This window comes from Sarcophilus harrisii, chromosome 1 (genome assembly GCF_902635505.1).
Source record: "Sarcophilus harrisii chromosome 1, mSarHar1.11, whole genome shotgun sequence".
Lineage (NCBI taxonomy): Eukaryota > Metazoa > Chordata > Mammalia > Dasyuromorphia > Dasyuridae > Sarcophilus > Sarcophilus harrisii.
This window is the reverse complement of record NC_045426.1, coordinates 135,074,230-135,092,524: the sequence shown is the minus strand read 5'-3', so window position 1 is coordinate 135,092,524 and position 18,295 is coordinate 135,074,230. Positions and strand designations below refer to the sequence as shown.

The window sequence follows — 18,295 nt, the reverse complement described above, 5'->3', positions numbered from 1 at the left end:
AACCGAGGATAATGGAAATGGTGCTGCCTCCCACAGAAGTAGTGAAGTTTGGAAGAGGTAAGAGTTTTAGGGGGAAAGATAATTGAGTTTGGACATGTTGAGTTTGAGATGTCCCTGGGGCAAGAAGTTTGAAATTTCCAGTTGAGTAATTGAAGAGATATTGGGATATAGAAATGTTATGCCTTGTTATTTGTGATTAAAAACTTCATTTTCTTTAAAATTCAGTGAGGGTGCGATGGCCTAATAATCACATGCTTCTTAATTGTCAGTAATTGTGCCAATTTAGAACTAATATATTTCTAACTACATTTCAGAGAGAAGAGAAAATGTATTCAATAAAAAACCTTCCTCCAGATAGACCAGGGAATTCGTATTCTGTTTGTTCCCTTATTACACAGGCCACCAGGTAAGCTATCTACTTTCAGCTTTATGAAATACTATACTAACACATTTTTGTGTTATTTAGGAAATAAGATCTGGAGCTGGTAGGTACTATGAAATGGTTTCATCTTGAATAAGCAACTTTACCTTTTAGTTTCCCATAAGTAAAAGTCTAAAGTCACTAATTTCTGATCTTTGCGTTCTAAAATTCAATGACAGTATATTTTTGAACCAAAAAAATACATTGTTAGACATATCAATAGGAAAATACTTACATGCCTAGGACACAGGTATATCTTTACATTTTCTATCTGCCATTTAAAGCTTCAACCAGGAAAAAACCTAAGGCAATGCAAGTCTCAGAGATCAGTTTATGCCTCACATCGATATTTTTCTCCTCCTAGTAAGTAAATCCTGGCATAGGGAAGGTTAAAAGTCCTTTGAGGACATCATTTCCGCTGTCTCCAGGCATTGCTATGCTTCATGACTTCTCTTTAGCTGATTATGGCTCTTCCTTAAGGTATCTGGTTGACCAGTCCTATTTGGAATCATTTCATAGATGAAACTAAAATCTCGAGCACAGCTATCAAAGGGAATTGAGAGGTAGCATAACATTAAGAGATAGAAAGACTCAGGAACCTGACTCCAAATCATTCTTCTAACAGATGCTGGCTGTGTGATTATTGATTGACAAGTGACAAGTCACTTAACCTCTCATTATCCCCAGAAAACTGTCAAGTCTATAATTTATATTTATGTAAACAATCAGCATTGTTGAAAAGAATTTCTATATCAGAAGCTTCTCATACTAAAGAAATCACAGATCCAAACCATTTTTTTTTTAATAATTATGAAAATCTAAGAGGAACATCTCCTGACTGAAATATTAGATGAAAAGGCAGCAACTAAAACTCCCTTCTTGGGCCTTAATTGTCAGTCGTGGGGAAAATAAAAGATTATGGCAAACTCTAATGCAAGTAAATATTGATTTTGATCTGAAATATTTTTTGATCCTGTGAATGAAGTTACTATTAAGAACTAGAATGTGCAACTAGAGTTGCTTATATTTAACTATTTTTTTTTCATATTTGCAGAATTCTTCAACATTGTGTCAAAATTAGACTTTCTTTAAGCCATAATTATAATATATGCTGCTGGAAAATGGTATGTACTTGGCTCAACAAAACAAAATAATTGCCTTAATCCTCAAAGTACCATCTACCACCTCTGATCTCTTCTGTTCTTTTAGAATTTTCTTCTTTTGGAAATAATTTAAAAATTAAATCTCTTGGTACTCAATTCCAGTTCAGATTCCTTCTGTGTTTTTTCTATTATTAGCCAGCAATAGGCCTGTCCTGTCAAAGGATACTACATTCCCATTCCTATCTTCCTTCTCACAGGAATAGCTCTATCCAGTTCTAAGGTATCTCATACCTAATTCACCTCCTGGCTAAACTGAAACTTATATAAGCTGCCCTTCTGTTCCCTCGGGGACTCTTATGTGTGGCAAATTTTGTGGCAAACTCAGTAAACTCTTGTTGGTTTCTAGATATATGGCATTGTGTTTGGGTTAAAAATAATTATTATTATGATCTCTGTACATTGGAAGTTCATTGTGAAAATTGTCTTCCAAGATAGTTAAATGTCCCATGAAATTATGTTTGTTATCTTTAAACATTCAATGAATCCAATACTATCGACTCCTTTATCTCAGAGAAGAACTTCTTATGTGACACTTAAATTTAACTAAACTAATTCGTGTCTTTGGTTTTCATTTATAGCAAGAATTTCAATCTGGATTTTCCATTATATTTATGTGTGATATTATTTTGTTCAGTTATAATTTATATTTAAAATTTTGTGATTGAACAAAAGTCACAAATTAAGATAAATTAACATTCATAGATGTTCTTAGAATTATTATTAGTATCCTTCCCACCCCCCCACCCCCATTCTCACTGTAGAAGCAGAAAGAGACCAAACAAGTTTGTCTCCTGAATTTTATGTATTACATGAGTAACCAGTCTTTTGTTGTTAAGCCTCTTTTTAAAAACATATTTTTTAACAAATAAGCATTAATTTCTCAGTCTCACAAACCTTATTGCTGGAAAAAAGCCTTGTAATAGATATGCTTAGTCAAGTAAAATCAATTTCCACATTACTTTTTTATGCTTCATTCTGCATCTTGAGCCCATCACTTTCATCAGTTTTTTGGAATAAAGATCAGCCATTTTTTAATCAGAGTTTTTTGAGTCTTTCCAAGTTATGTATAATGTTGTTATTATATAAATTATTCTCTTGGTTCTGCTATCTTCAGTCTATCAGTTCATACATAGATTTTTCTGAAACATCATTTTTCATTATATAATCTATGGAAGGCATTGAGAAAGTTTAATGGTTTTTCTTTGGAGATTGCATAGAAGATTAATTTTTCAGTCTCACAAACTTCATCTCTAGAAAAAACCTCATAACAGATATGCTTGGTCAAGTAAAACCAATTTCTACATTAGTTTTGTTTTTTGTGCGTGTGTGTTTAAATAGATGCTTCATTGTGCATCTTGAGCCCATCACTTTCATCAGTTCTTTGGAATCATGATTGGCCATTTTTTAATCCAAGTTGGGCATGGAGGGGGTGGAGTCTTAAAATGGTTTTTAGTTGGCTAAATCTTGTTTATGAATAACTTATGTTCTTTTTTCAACTTACTTGGTTTTAGGTTTCTGGATCAAATAAAGGGAATATGCCAGTGCTTTTGAAGGAGACACTCATTCCCATGATAGGAAGTTTTTTTGTGTATTCTGATGATAAAGTATTTGCTATCTTTTTGGATGGTGTTTCCTTAACCCTAATTTGGAATTTCAGAAAGACACAGGTAAATATATTTCAGGGCAATCTGCCTTTTTTATTCTGGATCTCCAACAGGGTATGTCTCTTCAACATTATATGTGTAAAAATATAAACAATCTTCCCCACTATTATTTTTCAATATTGAATTGAATTGAATAAAGCCTATCAAAAAATTGAATTGAATAGTTTGATAAAGATAAAGAATTGAATAAAACCTGTCAAAAAAACCTCTAGCTTCTGCCATCCTAGTCTTTAGCAAATGCTGTTGAATCCCTTCTTAGCTTAGCATTACCACATTGGAAAAAGTGGGGGCGGGAGGGAGTCCCTTTTATTTGTCTTGAACAGCACCTCCCCCCCAAAAAAGAGGAATCAATTCCATCATCTGTATGGGATGGACAGTCCAAGTTCCAAGGTATAATTCCTATTAGAGAAACTAAAGTATTGTATTTCAACAGCTTAAACATTCTTCTGTAGGTCATTTGAAAACCTGAATATTGTAATTTATTTCTTTGACAAATTGTTTTCAGTACATTGGACCTGGGTTCAACTTTGACTTCATATTCTTATTAGTGGTATAATCTTGAACAAGATTTGATCTTTCTTTGCCCCAATTTCCTCATTTCTAAGATGAGGATAATAATAATAGTACCCATCCTCCCAGGATTTCTTGCAAGAATCAAATAAAATATTTTTTGTTAAAGTATTTTGTGAACTTTTAAGTGTTCTGTAAATGCTAACTTTTATCATTGTTTTGCCTAAGTTGGGAACTATGTATTTTTGCAATTGAAATATGGATGTCCATTCTTCCCCAGAATACCAAAAAAAAAAAAAAAAAAAAAATGAAGAAACATTATAATGTTAACTCTGCTTCCTTTATAAAATACTCAAATCTGGAAGATACTATGTTTTCTTGATATCTTTTAATAATTTAATTAACTTCATTTTATTTCTCTTTGTTGGGTTATCTTGATGTAAGGATAATTTGTCAAAAGTGTCCACATCCCAAGTGAAAGTATTAATTGCATTTAAATTATCTGCTAATTCTTTGTTGGTTCAATTATTTGCTGAATATTTCTCTATTGTTATTTGCATAAAATAGGAATATTTTATCAGTTTTAGACTTGTGGGGCTTTTTAAAAAATCTCCTCACGTTTTCTTTAGAGAAATCAAGGTGTTACCTTAGGTTGGTGTAAATTAACTCTCCCAGATGGACAAGATCATTTAATTCAAATGGAACATCCTGGACAATTTGAAAGGTACTATAGTAAAACTTATCTTTTCTTTCATATATTCATGTATAATAATAATAATATAAATATATTTTAGTTATATAAGTATAAATTAAAACTTTAAAAATATAAATAATTCTAAAAATTAATTTTTGTCTGTCAAAAATCAAGTTTTATCATCTAATTATTAACAGCTTCCCAAAATAGATATTGGTAAAAGAAAACATTTCATTAAATAGCAAAGTTTTCTTTCATTTTGACAGTATAATTACTGTCTAAGGTAGAACATACCTTAAACAACAAAAAGATGTAGCTAGATGCCATTACTTTTTTGACAAGTTTAATACCTTATCCAGACAGCCTTTAAGACCACAACTTTCACATTTATTTGACAAATTGACTGAAGCAGGCATTTTCGATATTTATATAATACTGATTAAAATTTTAATTTTTAAAATCTATATATATCTCATACACATAATGATATATGTTAAAATTTATTAAAAGTTTTTGTGTGAAACTTATAAAAATACATTTCTTTAAAAAGCGATTAAGTTGAAATTCATTTTATTTGGGGAGGATGATCTTATAAATGAATTTGGATTTTCTATTTTAAATTTGTTGAATATTTCAAGTTGTTTTTTTTTTTTCCTCCTGGTGAATAAGGATCTTTTATTGTGGCATAAAAATGAAAGTTGAATTAAATTTAGATAAGTTACCACTTAACACTTTATCTGCTTTTTTATTACTAGTCTTTTCCCCAATAGACTGCAAGAGTAGGTTTCTTTTCTCTGAAATAGGTGATTTAAATGATTTCCTTTCCTAATCACTTATGTTCAACCTAGGTATGTGACAACAGTAGTAGCTTGGTGCAAGAGTCTTACTCAGACTAATCTTCAGGAGATTTTCACATATCCTCCATCATCACCTATTACTGAAGAAAACTGGTATTCTTGATAATTTTCTACCTACTTTATGTGTGTAGGGAACATAATCAATAGTGAAAGCTTGAAAAGCTGCATTTGTGAATCTAGAGAAAGTTTTTTACCCCCTTTCCCTGAATAAATTATCTGTTAGAGTAATTTAAATGTGGTTGTCTTACCATTTTTCATAGTTCATTGAACCTAAAAACTATAGAATGAGTTTTAAACAGAAGTGTTACTAATGATATTTTATATAATTTAGCAGTGGAGTCCTCAGACTAAAATGCTTGGTAGCAAAAAACTATGTGACATAACCCAGTAATCATTTTTATGCCAAAATTTTAAAAATAATCTGTAGGCCAAGATTTTAGACCAGAAATCTAAAGTTCTTTTCAGTTCCAAATCCCATGATCATATGATTTTACATATGTTGTGACTGCATTAGAGAAATCCTAAATATAGGCTGAAGTACCATGTGTTTTTAGAGACTTTGATGTGATTGTCCTATCTAAAATAAATTGGTAAATCCACAAGTATTGGACTCCTTGCCCAACATTTTTATAGGAGCTTTCAATGATACAAAAGAAGTAGGAGAGAGTCCTTCTTACTGTCCTCTTTCTTACACGTTTTTTCCAGTTAGAAAAACAAGACAAACACGAATAGAACTGTTAGAAAAAAGTTAGGTGCACTAGAAATTGAGGGGAGAGAAATCAGTGGTGGATTAATTGGGTGAAGTTTTATGGCGAATTCACTTAGCCTTGAAGATAAAATTTTAATAGATGGAGAGGAAAAGATTCTTTTGAAAGTAAGAGGAACAAGATGAGCTTGCCTTATAAGAGTAACACTTAAGTGAAGAATTTAACTGGAGTCAAATCATAGTGGAGGTAAAATTAAGTAAAAAAGATTGTTCCAGATGATGGAAAACCTTGTTGAAAGTAAGATAGAGATTTGAATGAAATGTCATCAGTATAGTTTGTTGAGCAAAAGAGTGATATTTGTAGATGAACTTATTGTTATTGAAGATTTTGTTGTTGAAAATTTTTCTGGCAGAAGAATGAAAAGTGAGTTGTAATGGTGATGTTGAATTCAACATCACCAAGTAGAAGGTTTTACACAGTAATTCAAGTGTGAGATTCTTTGGACCTAGCCTACAGTAGTGATAGTGAGTGCAAACAAGACATAATTCTTTCCATATGTTTATTAGATCAAAATAAAAACTAACAAGTTTATTGAGTTTTCACTCAATAAAACCTTGGCTATTCAGGATGCAGTGTTCTGCAGGTTCTGTGAATCCAGAGGTGACTGGGGAAAAGAACTTTTTGTTAGCAAACAAACCTGCTTTTTCCCCATCACCATCCTTAGCAACCAACAAAATATGAAAACAAAAACTATAGACCCATAGATTACAACCAAAATATTAGAAATTTCTTTCATTCAAAAGAAAAAGAATCCTTCAAGTTAGTTTAAAAGACCAAGTCTTTTTTTTTTTTTTTTTTTTTTTTAAATTACCTGTGGAAGGATACTAGGCGGGCACATAATGAAAAATTACAGGAGGCAAAAGGGATAAGGAAAGAACTCGAAAAAAAAAATGAGCAGAGATCGCAGTTCATAGTTGAATTATTTCAGCGCTGTCTTATTCTGTTTGACCCCATTTGGGATTTTTATAGCAAAGATACAGGAGTGATTTGCCATTTCCTTTATCAACTCATTTTACAGATGAGGAACTAATCTGTTAAGTAATTTGCCCAGGATCACACAGCTAGTAAGTGTCTGAGGCCAGATTTGAACTCATGAAGTTCAGCCTTCCTAATTCCAAGCTCAGTGCTGTATCCCCTGGCACTACCTAGCTGTCTTAGAGATGACAGTAATGTATAGTATGGGGATCAGCAATGAGGGGTACCAGCTGTATGCTGTGGAGAAACATGAGAGGAATCAATGAAGAAATACAATGTAGGCAAATGGCTGCCTGAATTTCTACTCAAATAATTGCTTTAAGAACATACCTATTGCTGATTTTAGAGGGCCAGAGAGAAATAATAGGCAAATAGTCACCAACATTGTACAAGAAATCTCTTCTGCATAAGTTAAGGACAAATAGCCTCCTTGGCAGTGTCTCAATATTGTTACAATCTGCATGCGTCTCAGTATTTCTTTACTGATCCAACCAGGAAACTGGGTTTTATCTAGAATGTTAAGTTTAATTTCAAAAGACATTTCATGGGAAAAAATGATGCTTTGTGCATGCTCTATATAGGATTTTCCCACTTAATTGTGTATTCCCTTCATTCTGTCTTTTATGACAAAGCAGCATATAATTGAATAGTAATATTGAAATTAACGTTTATTATAAAATCGAATTCAAGTGGATAATTGTCAGTATCTATTCATCCCTAATTCTCACTTTGGTCTGCATTAATATTTCATCATAGTTGGTAGTTTGAAACCTTGAAAAGATGAACAAAAAGATTCTTAAATTCTGTTTAATAAAAAAAGAAAGTGTACCTTTTAGAAAGATTTCTATCAAAAAAAAATTTTTAAGTCCTGACACTTTAACCAATTACTGTTCAAAGTAATGCATTTTTTGATACTAGTCATATTATTGTTCATACAAACCCCTGTATAAATCACTCCTGAAGATGCAAGGGCTTATAAAAACATGACCTCACAGAACTTATAGTCCACTTGGAAAGATAAGATATATTAAGTAGCAGTTAATGATAATAGAATTGTCATTCAAGATTGTGTACATATGACTCATTAGAAAAATAAGGATAGTATCACATATGCAAGCTTTCTGTTAGTAAAATTGAGCAAAAATACATTAGTGAAATAAGCACATAACCTTTTAGTTGTAAACTTTTAAGGGGAGGGTATAAGGGGAAAAGCATTTATGAAATACCTCCTGTGTTAAGTACATTTACAACTATTACTTCACTTGATCTTGATTTATTCTTTGTTGTTGTTGTTGCAGGTCTGTTACTTCTGAACTTGAAAAAATGCGAAAATTTAACTGTATCCTTTCAAAGTAAATTTTTATTGTACATCACTATTACCTCTTTAAACTAAGAGTTAATACTTTATGAATATAACTCTCCATTCTAATGCCAATGCTAACATTTTATTGGACTTTATGATCTTGGAAAGGACCTCTGAAGGTCATATAGTATTATAATTCCCTGTTTTTGAGAAAACTAAGGTCCAGATGAAGCAGTAATTTGTCTGTCACACATGTAATAAGAAGAATCCACAAACTCTTGACACTAAATCCAATATTCTTTCCACAGCACCACATTGTTAGTTAGGGTTGATGAAAGAAAAGCAAACAGCTTTTCTTTTTGTAAAGTGCACATTGTACCTGTTTTTCTCAGACATTTTTTGGTCTTATGAAAGCTATATAGTACATGTAGCTTTCATTAGGTTCAGGTTAAGCAGAGTCATTGTACTCAGAAGTAAAAGTTAACTCTACTATAAATTTGTCTCACACACAAATTTTAAACTCTTCATGATGAAAACCACCCTTGAAGACATGCACTTGGTTTCTGCTCTCCTGTTCATTTCGTTTTCATAGAAGTAAGTGTTATTCTTCAGTGAGTGGATATACTACCAAAATGAGCACAATCTTCTTTTAAAAGAAATTTTTATCTTTTAACATTACCTACATTTTTCAAATTATCTTTTCCCTCCCCCTCCTTTGTAACAAAGAATTAAAAAGAAAAAAATTTAGCAAAATTAACTAACACATGAGAATAATCTGACATTATCTGTAATTTACCACATCTATACCCTTCCAACTCTGCAAGGGAAGGAAGTCCCATTTATCTTTTATTTGGTATACTCGGTATAATTTCACAACATTCATTTATTTTATCTTTATTCTTCCATATATAATAATCGTTGTAAATTGTGTACATCGTTTTCCTGGTTCTGCTTACATTTTTTCAATTCATAGAAATCTTTCCATTCTTCTCTGTATTTATCATATTTAATTCATTCTTTCTTCAGCATTCCATTACATTCATGTTCCACAACTTTAGTTATTCCAGTATCAATAGGTGTCACTTGGCTTGTTTTCAATTCTTTGCCACTACAAAAAGTACTACTGTAAATATTTTTGTGACCTTGAAGTCAATTGATTTTGAAGCATGTGCTGCACAAGAAAAATCAGATTAAAAAAGGAAAAAAAATTAGAGGAAAAAAATGAAGCAAACAACAATAAAAAAAGGTGAAAATATTATGTTGTAATCCACCTTCAGTACCCATATTCCTCTTTCTGGATGCAGTTGGCTCTCTGTATCACAAATCTATTGGAATTAGCCTAAATTCATTGTTGAAAAGAGACAAGTCCATCACACTTGATAATCACATAATCATCTTGTTGCTGTGTACAATGTTCTCTTGGTTCTACTCACTTCATTTAGCATCAGTTCATGTAAGTCTTTCCCAATCTTTCTGAAATCATCTTGCTGATTGTTTCTTACAAAACAATAACATTACATTACATTCATATATATTACATTCATATGCCACAACTGATGGACATCCATTCAGTTTCTAGTTCCACTACAGAATGCTACCACAAACATTTTTGCACATGTGGGTCCATTTCCCTCATTTATGATCCTTTGGATATGGATTATGAACTCTTTGGATATAGAAGCAGTAGTGAGACTGCTGGATCAAAGGATATGCACAATTTGATAGCCCTTTGGGCAGAGTTCGAAATCAGCATTAATTATATTATGTCTGCTTGATAATTTTGTTTGGTGTAAAGTAAAACTTAAAGGTGATTTGATTTTCATTCCTCTTTACTATCATTAGTGACTTATTTAAAAATATAAAAACCATTTTTAACTCCTGAGTGCGAATTTATGGTCTGCCAGCTGTAATTTGCTCACATTTGAATGTTAGTGTTCTATATAGTTATTAATATTTTGTAGGTCTTTTGAAAGTTGTTTTTTATTTTGTTTTGTTTTGTTTTTTTTCTCGTATCCTTTTACCACTATATCCATATTGGGGAATGCCTTTTGGTTTTATGAATCTGTTTGTTCCTAATAACTATTGGCTGTCAGACCTTATCAGAAACATATGATTCAAAGATTTTTTTCTCTCTCCAATTCATTATTTCCTTTATCCTATATATACTGACTTTGTTCATTCAAAGTAAACACATTCTTTACACATTTTTTTCCATTTAATTAAGAAAATATCTGCATTAAAAAAAATCATTAATCCAAAATTTTGGTTTTAATGTTTCTTTACATTATAAAAATTATATAGATTTCATATATTCCTCTTTAAAATTTTTCTGAAGTTTCTATATTATATAACAGCTAAAAGCATAAGTTTCAAAGGCAGTTTGTTAGTCAAAAGATTTCTAAAAATGAAAAAAAGAATATGTTCCTTAATTAAACAATTTAGTTTTATTGGAGAACAATAGTGTCCTAAATCAGATTTCTACTGAAAAAAACAAGCAGTCTTCTGGTAGTTCCAAGCCACAATCTTCGGAACTCTGTAGCTTTTTTGAAGAAGTTAATCAAAAGAGTGTATCATTAGCATTGAAGAAAACCTCAGAAATCCTTCAGGACATTGAATCTCTAATATCCAGTTCCAAAAAGTAAAAATAATAATTTTTTTAATAAAGGGTTTTAACTACATCATATTCTTAAAGTTGTGTTTTGTTGATACAAATGATTATCTTCAATTATTTGTACACAAAATTTATCATGAAAATTGTACGGGAGGGCAGCTAGGTGGCGTAGTGGATAGAGCACCAGCCCTAAAGTCAGGAGGACCTTACGTTCAAATCTGGATTCAGATACTTAACACTTCCTAGCTGTGTGACCCTGGGCAAGTCGCTTTACCCCAATTGTCTCATCAAAAAAAAATTAATAGGAAAATTTGTTCCTCTTGAGCTAGTAGCTTATATGGTATAAAAAATTTTTCTAATTTAATGTCAGTGTATTTCACACTGCTTATAAATAGTTTTGTATGAATGTGTGACAATGTAAGTTAAATTTGAAATTTTCATTTTTAATCATATTGTTTCAAGTAGTAACTTTGACATTTCTGAACAAATTAATTTCGTTTGATTTCCCACTTAGATTTTGTTTATGGAGCAACAGATATTATTAAGAATAGCCTGCATGTACTTTTGCTAAATGTTGAAGGACGAAGATGAGTATGACAGTTCCTGCCCTTGAGTAAGTTTACAAATGTATAAGGAAAATGTATTTAGTGATTATATTGTTAGACTGGAGAATGAGTACATTTCTAGCCTGCAAAATTTCTTTATTCAAAATAAGCAAAACAAAAGATTTATTTACCTACACCTAGTTTTTCTGATCCAGTGAATTTTTTTTTTTCTGTAAATGTATTAGAGAACGGTGGGTAAGAATTCAATATAGAAAAAACCATTCAGTCCTATTTGTGCAAATTCCCTATGAAATACCTCAGAATTTTATTTCCTTTTAAAAACTAAAGAGGTCTCAATGTTTTATGCCAGTGACACCCTATGGCCATTCTGGCCAATCTGACAGGTGTATAGTGGTATCTCAGAGTTGTCTTAATTTGCATTTCTCTGATCAATAGTGATTTGGAACACTCTTTCATATGAGTAGTAATAGTTTTAATTTCATCATCTGAAAATTGTCTGTTCATATCATAAGGAGGTAGTTTAAAAAAATTAATTTTTGTAACATTCCATTCTTTTTTTTAAGGATGTACTCAAATTTTGTGTATAAAATTTAAGTAACTGAAAAAGAAATGATTACCAGTAAAAATATTGTACATTACATAAAATGGTCATTTGTTCCGAGAGTAGATCATAAGAACCCAGGACTTAAATTGGAAAGTTGCCTATATAAATGAACAAATAAAAAATCAGCATGACCTTGAGTATCCATAAAGGAATTATTTTTATTTAAATAACGACCACTGGTTAGGAAAATAGTCTTGAGGGTATGTTCTGTAGTGAAAAGACAGTGTGGCTTTTCCCATCACAAATGTATAGCTTTCCCTTGGTGTTTTTCTAGCTAGCAATTACCTATTTATAAAGGAAGAATACCAATTGAAAAAGAAATGCTAACAAGCATTCCTATGAGGAGAGGGCCCAGCAACTCTAATCATTTAGATTAGTGATAGTTACACAATTTAGTTGACCCTAAGGTAATATTTCAAACAACATATCTCTAAAATTGAACTAATCTTTTTTCCCTACCCCCTAAAAAGCTATCCTCCCTTTCTCTAAACTCTGTTATTTGTGTGGACATGATAGTCATTGCCAATCATTCAGGTTCATTTTACCCAGTTATAAGCATTTATCAGTGACCAGTATGTCGTAGGTATTTAAAAATAATCTTTGTTTTTACCCCTTTCGCTCATAACAAATCAGCTGCTCTGTCCTATCAATTCTACCTATGTAGCCCTTGCATTTATCCCTTTTTTTCTATCTGTATGCTACCACTGTTCTAATTTAGATTTATGAGTTTTCATCTGTTCTATAATAACCTAATCGATTTTCTCTGCTTCCAGTTTGCCCCCTTTCCAGTCTGTGATCTATACAATTATTAAAATAATCTTCATAGGATACAAGTTCGACCATAGCTTCCTCTGCAAATCCTTAATTTTCTTTGGAGACTGTCTGAATAGGTATACTCTTAACATGAACCCTTTCCTGACTGTCCTTCACTCCTATCCATTCTAAGTACTCTCTCCATCTTTACATTACCTTGTATAACACTTGCCTTTGCCTGTAGATGTGGTGTATTCTCAATAAAATCTTAGCACTTTAGGGGTTTTTTTTTCTTTATATCTCTAGTGCCTTGGATGTGGTAAGTGATTTATACTATATTAATGCAAAGATGACCTCATTTGGGTCTAAGGTCTTTCAGTGAAATTTTGTAACATTTCTTTTTTTTTTGTAACATTAACTTAACCCTAATTAGATTGTCATTTTTGGTAAATACATACTTTTTCTTATGTTGAGTTTTTTCCCAAATCTAAAATTTTGGGAACAACACAATCTTGATAAAATACCTAGGGAAATTCTTTCCAAATAAATTTGTTGTCTATTTTCCAGATTTAGCAAAGCAATTTTAAAAGGAATTTGAAGAAATCAGAAGCTACACAACAATGACAAAAATAACGAAGGGGATCAGAAATAAACTTTATGCTAAGTAGAATCAACAAATACCCATGGATTGAGTAATGAACCTTGTAAAGGTCTTTCCTATGAAAACTGAGTATTCATAAATAAGTTTTAATCTTGTTATTTTTTTAATAGCATCTGGATATGTAGTAGGTTGCCTGGAATTTAGGCCTGGGCCCTGATCCTTAATGAGTAACTGTGGATACCAGCTTCTCTGCTACACTGTTCTTGCTACTCCTTGGTTGAAGTAGGGAGGCTTCATGGTGCCAGAAGTTTCATATAGTTACTTTTACTGCAATAGTAGTCCCCAAAAGTGACTTTTCGGGGCAAAAGTTTCAATATAGAGAGACCCCATGGGTGGCAACTACAGTAATTATGATGATAACAGAGGTAACTAGTGACTAAGACATCAAAGAGCAGTCAAGCTCAACATCTATGTATATTGTATATGTTTTCTGAAGTCCAGTAATGGACTATCTTGCATTCTGGACTTGATACTCAAATTCAATTGGAATTTTCTAGTTTCAGCCTCCTTACCCTTAATAGTTATCATGCCAAATTGCCATTAGGCTAGTGACAAATTGATTATGAAAATGTTTTTTAGTAAGTTAGCTCTGTCTCTGTCTATCCCTAGCATGTAAGTACATACTCTGGTTAATAAATTCCAAATTGGAATTTGGTCCAAGACTTTTTTCAACTTAGTTGTTTAAGTTAAAGTGTTCTATGCTTGACTTTTTTTTCTTTACAGAATAAACTGATTTTGACAGAAAACCAAGGAATAAACAAGCAATAAATGATGTTTCATGCCTGAAAGGGAAATTCAGCCAAACAGGGGAGACCTCTTAAGTCAGTATTGCCTGAAGTAATGTAGCACTTGAAGAACACGGGTTCTAATTCTCCAATGTCCCATTCATCTCTTAAATTTTTTATTCTAATTATAATTGCTGCATCCACTTCCACTTTCTGAATTCTATTGACTTTTAACCTCTGAATCTGTTTCCTCCTTCACATGTAAAAATTTTCTTAATTGTCATTTAGAAAGGAAGAACTTGATAGCACATTGTAGACAAATACAGATAGAGGCAATTTTTCTTTCAGTTGCCTTTGGAACTTGTCTATTGATCAAAGTATTTATTGAGTACCTACCATGGTAGGTGCTTAGCATTCTGAGTTATTGAGAAGACAAAGTCTTTTGACAGAATTTAGTATCTAGGGAGATGACTAAGTTCTTTAAGAGTAGAGAAGGGAAAATAAAAAATTTCCCCATCTTCCCTCCTCTCAGTGCTTTTGTTCTAGTTGAGGCACTTATCAATTCTCTCCCAGTCAAATATGACTATTACTCCCCTAGATTTTCTGCTTCTAGGCATTCCATCAGTCTGACTTTCAAATAGTTGCCAAAATATTCTAAGACACAAGTTTGATCATGTCACTTCACCACTAAAAACCTGTAGTGTCTTCCCTATTGCCTGTAGCAAACATTTTAGCCTGGCATTTCAGGTTTTCCATAATCTGTCTCCTACCTAGCTTTCTAGTCTTAATTTTGGACTACTACCCTTCATATTATATCTAGCAAAATTGGACTATTAACTATTGCTTTATCTTTTGTATTTTCCCACTACTATAAATGTATTCAGGCTGTCTTCCTAATGTGAAACACTCTCCACATCTCTACCTCTTAAAACAGTTCTCTCTGTTCAAGACCCAGTGCAGGTGTCATTCCTCCAACTAAGTCTTCCCTAATCTCAACGCCTCCCTCCCCCAACTAAAAGCAATAACCTGCTCAAATTTTCTTAAGGATCTTACAGTATGAGTTTTCATTAAAGGCAATATCTTTTTTTAATCTAACATAATGTCTTATACATAGTAGGCAGAATTTATTATTGAATTGAGAAATGGAGAACCAAAGAAGGCATCCTAAAGGGGTTGATTTGGGCTGTCCCTGCCAAGTTAGATGACATTAGCATGAGCAGAGTCCTTCCTCCAAGGAAAAAGGACAACCCCATAGGCTAGAGTACATGCTGAGGATTAAATTCTTCTTGATCATAAGATCATACATGAGGAGCTTAAAGATATCTTCTTAGATATCATATAGTTCAACTCTGATTTTAGCAATGAAGCAATGAAGACCTAGAAAGGTAGAAACATTTTTACCAAAGTAGCACATGTGACAGCCCTGAGAGCCCAAGTTCCCTGACTAACAGCTTTCCACTAAACCATGATACTTTTTGATAGTTTGGCAGAGCTAAGACAGGAGAGTTCAGATTTGTGTAAGCAAGAACAAGTTTCCAAGGCCATTAATGACTTGGTGAAAGCTGTTTCTGTTGAAGATGTATGCCAGAGTTCTTTGGATGAATTGAAGATGAAGGGAATCATTCTCAGAACTGGAGGTGGGGAATCGGGGAACTTCCAGCTAAACAGTTAAATGCCACATGCATAGAGTAGACAGCTAGATAAAAAGTCACCTCCACACCCACAGACTTGTGTATCTGACCTAAGCCTAAGAGTTTGGGCTCAACATCTATAAGAGATAACTTTGTCCCTGTACCCAAGATCATATAAGGTCTGTCTGAATTTCCTAGGGCAAACTCTGGAGTGTCTAGTAAAGAAGTTCCCTTTAATCATGAGCCACAATGAATCTGGCTTTGGAGAATAAGAAGCTTTTACTACTATGTTTGGTTCTTTGTTGAGGTGTTCCAAGAAACTTTCTCCCTCCCCAGAGAAGATAGACAATATCTAGGTAATTGATGGAAGGAGAAAGATTTCCTCTTCCTGAAAAGAGTGAGTTATATGCTAGATCCTAATCTTTATTAGAAGTCAACCTTCACCCAATGGGGGCAGGCTAAGATTATTTTTTTTTTGCCCATCTTGAGATATCAGTTTCTGAGTAACTGTCTATAAGTGATTATCAGAAAGCATTATTTTCATTTGTTTTATTTATATAATATTCCCAGAATTTCATGGAAGTAAACTGAGAATTGAGGTGGTCTGGCAACTCTTATAGAATCAGTGTGGTCCTCTGGAGGACATATCTGAGTAAGATGTGATATATAGATCACCTGGATATACCAGGTTGAGATGATTATAGGGCCCAGGATCTGTATAACCTACCACCCTTCCCACCCAGCCACACACATAACTCAGTGACAAAACAAGGACAAAAAGAACATTGTTCTGTAAGGACAAAAAGACTGGCCTTGAATAAGCCCCTACTTGAAGATTTTTAAAAAGCCATCAAACAAGGGGACACTGAAACACATGGAAGGTTGGTATGTAGAAGCTGTTGATTTTCATCTATAAATGACCCTTGGAGGAAAATTACATCCTAATATATTGTGCTAATTTTGGAATTTTCCCTTAAGCTGTTTTTTTAAAATTGTATCTTGTCTTAATTAGTTTGCAAGCTCCTTTAAGGCAGGAACTGTCTTTGTTTTTATTTGTAGTTGTGTTGTTTTTTCAATCCTGCCCAACTCTTTGTGACTCCATTTGGGGTTTTCTTAACAGATATGCTGGAGTGATGTATAATTTTCTTCTCCAGCTCTTTTTTACAAATGAGGAAACTGAGGCAAATTGGGTTAAGTGAGTTGCCCAGAGTCACACAGCTAGCTATTAAGTATCTGAAACCTGAATTGAAATCAGAAACATAAGTGTTCCTGACTCCGGGCCTGGTGTGCAGTCTATCCACTTTGCCAACTACCTGCCTGGTACATTGCCTGGGATGCTTAAAAAAGAGCTTTTTGGACTGTACAACTAAATCATTGTTTTCTGAATAAGGGCTCAGACCACGTGAAAAGTCGTTTTTAAAATAACCTGAAAGTATTAGGCTATCAGGTCTCTTGGTATACAAATCACATTAACCAAGGTTTACATATCTGACACATTTTAAGAGTCTAGATTTCAAGAAAAGTTGTGGGTTGGGTGATAGTACAGTGAGATAATTTTGGAACTGGTTAAATGGATCCAATTACCTTGGAAGAGGATTACGCCTTTGCTCTTTTTTTTTTAACAAGCGAGTTCAATGAAGGCATATTAGATATTATGCTCGTCAGATTTTTAAACTACATTTAACATATGAGATGACAGATCCAAAAATATCGCGCCAAGGGTTGAACAATGAAAACAATCCAATATGTTGAAACTAAAAGAGGTAGAAATGCAGAGACTTTATTTTCCTTTCTTTGAATCTCCCGGGCTTGGCAGAGTGCCTGGCTCAGAGCAGCACTTAAAAAAATACTGCTGATCAATGCCTCAGGTTCTCAAAGCCTTCCCTACTACAATAAAGCCAGCAGAGCTGCTTTCATCACGGTCCCAAAGAGTCCCTGAACGCTGAAGCACCAAGACGGCCGATAACATCTTGAAGCTTTCATTGGTATGAATTTTGGGAGAGCATTCCCCCAACTGAGAAGTCAGATGCTCGAGTGGACTGTCAAATCTGTAGCCGCTTAGACGCTCCAAACTCTCCAAAGGGCACAGGAGGATTTATTGATTCATGATTCGTGATTTAGAAAGAAGAGTTAAAAGTTCTTAGGCTCTCAGAGTTCGTTCCACCAGACAGTCTTTTCCTTTCTTCCTCCTCTTTTTCATCCTCCTTCCCTTACTCTCCTCTCCTCCTTATCCCTCTGTTCTTCAGCTTATTCCTCTTCTCTGCCTCTTTCTCCTCCTTTACCTCTATTTCTGCCTCCTTTCCCACTCGCTCACCACTTGCCTCCTCCCTCTCTGGAGTCCCGCCAGGTATCCCGTCGGCCCCTGGGCGGCGCAGCGTCAGCCTGCTGCT

The 18,295-nt window shown here is 33.3% G+C and overlaps 1 protein-coding gene across 4 annotated transcripts in view; it reads left to right on the top strand.

Moving 5' to 3' along the window:
• C1H5orf34 (chromosome 1 C5orf34 homolog) overlaps positions 1-16,982 on the top strand; it is a 33,178-nt gene extending 16,196 nt beyond the window's left edge. Inside the window, exons 7-15 of one of the 4 annotated variants that reach the window (XR_002769360.2) lie at positions 315-406; positions 1,476-1,545; positions 3,096-3,251; positions 4,388-4,482; positions 5,301-5,402; positions 8,350-8,390; positions 10,797-10,992; positions 11,480-11,578; positions 13,456-16,982. Coding sequence is in view for 3 of the 4 variants with exons in the window: in XM_012541408.3 (XP_012396862.1) it covers positions 315-406; positions 1,476-1,545; positions 3,096-3,251; positions 4,388-4,482; positions 5,301-5,402; positions 8,350-8,390; positions 10,797-10,992; positions 11,480-11,510 (783 nt within the window). In the remaining variant the exon portion in view is untranslated. Of the gene's footprint in view, positions 1-314; positions 407-1,475; positions 1,546-3,095; positions 3,252-4,387; positions 4,483-5,300; positions 5,403-8,349; positions 8,391-10,796; positions 11,033-11,479; positions 11,948-13,455 lie in introns of those variants that run through there. The other 3 variants (XM_012541408.3, XM_031964752.1, XM_012541409.3) reach the window with 3 other exon arrangements.
• The last annotated feature ends 1,313 nt before the right edge of the window (positions 16,983-18,295 follow it).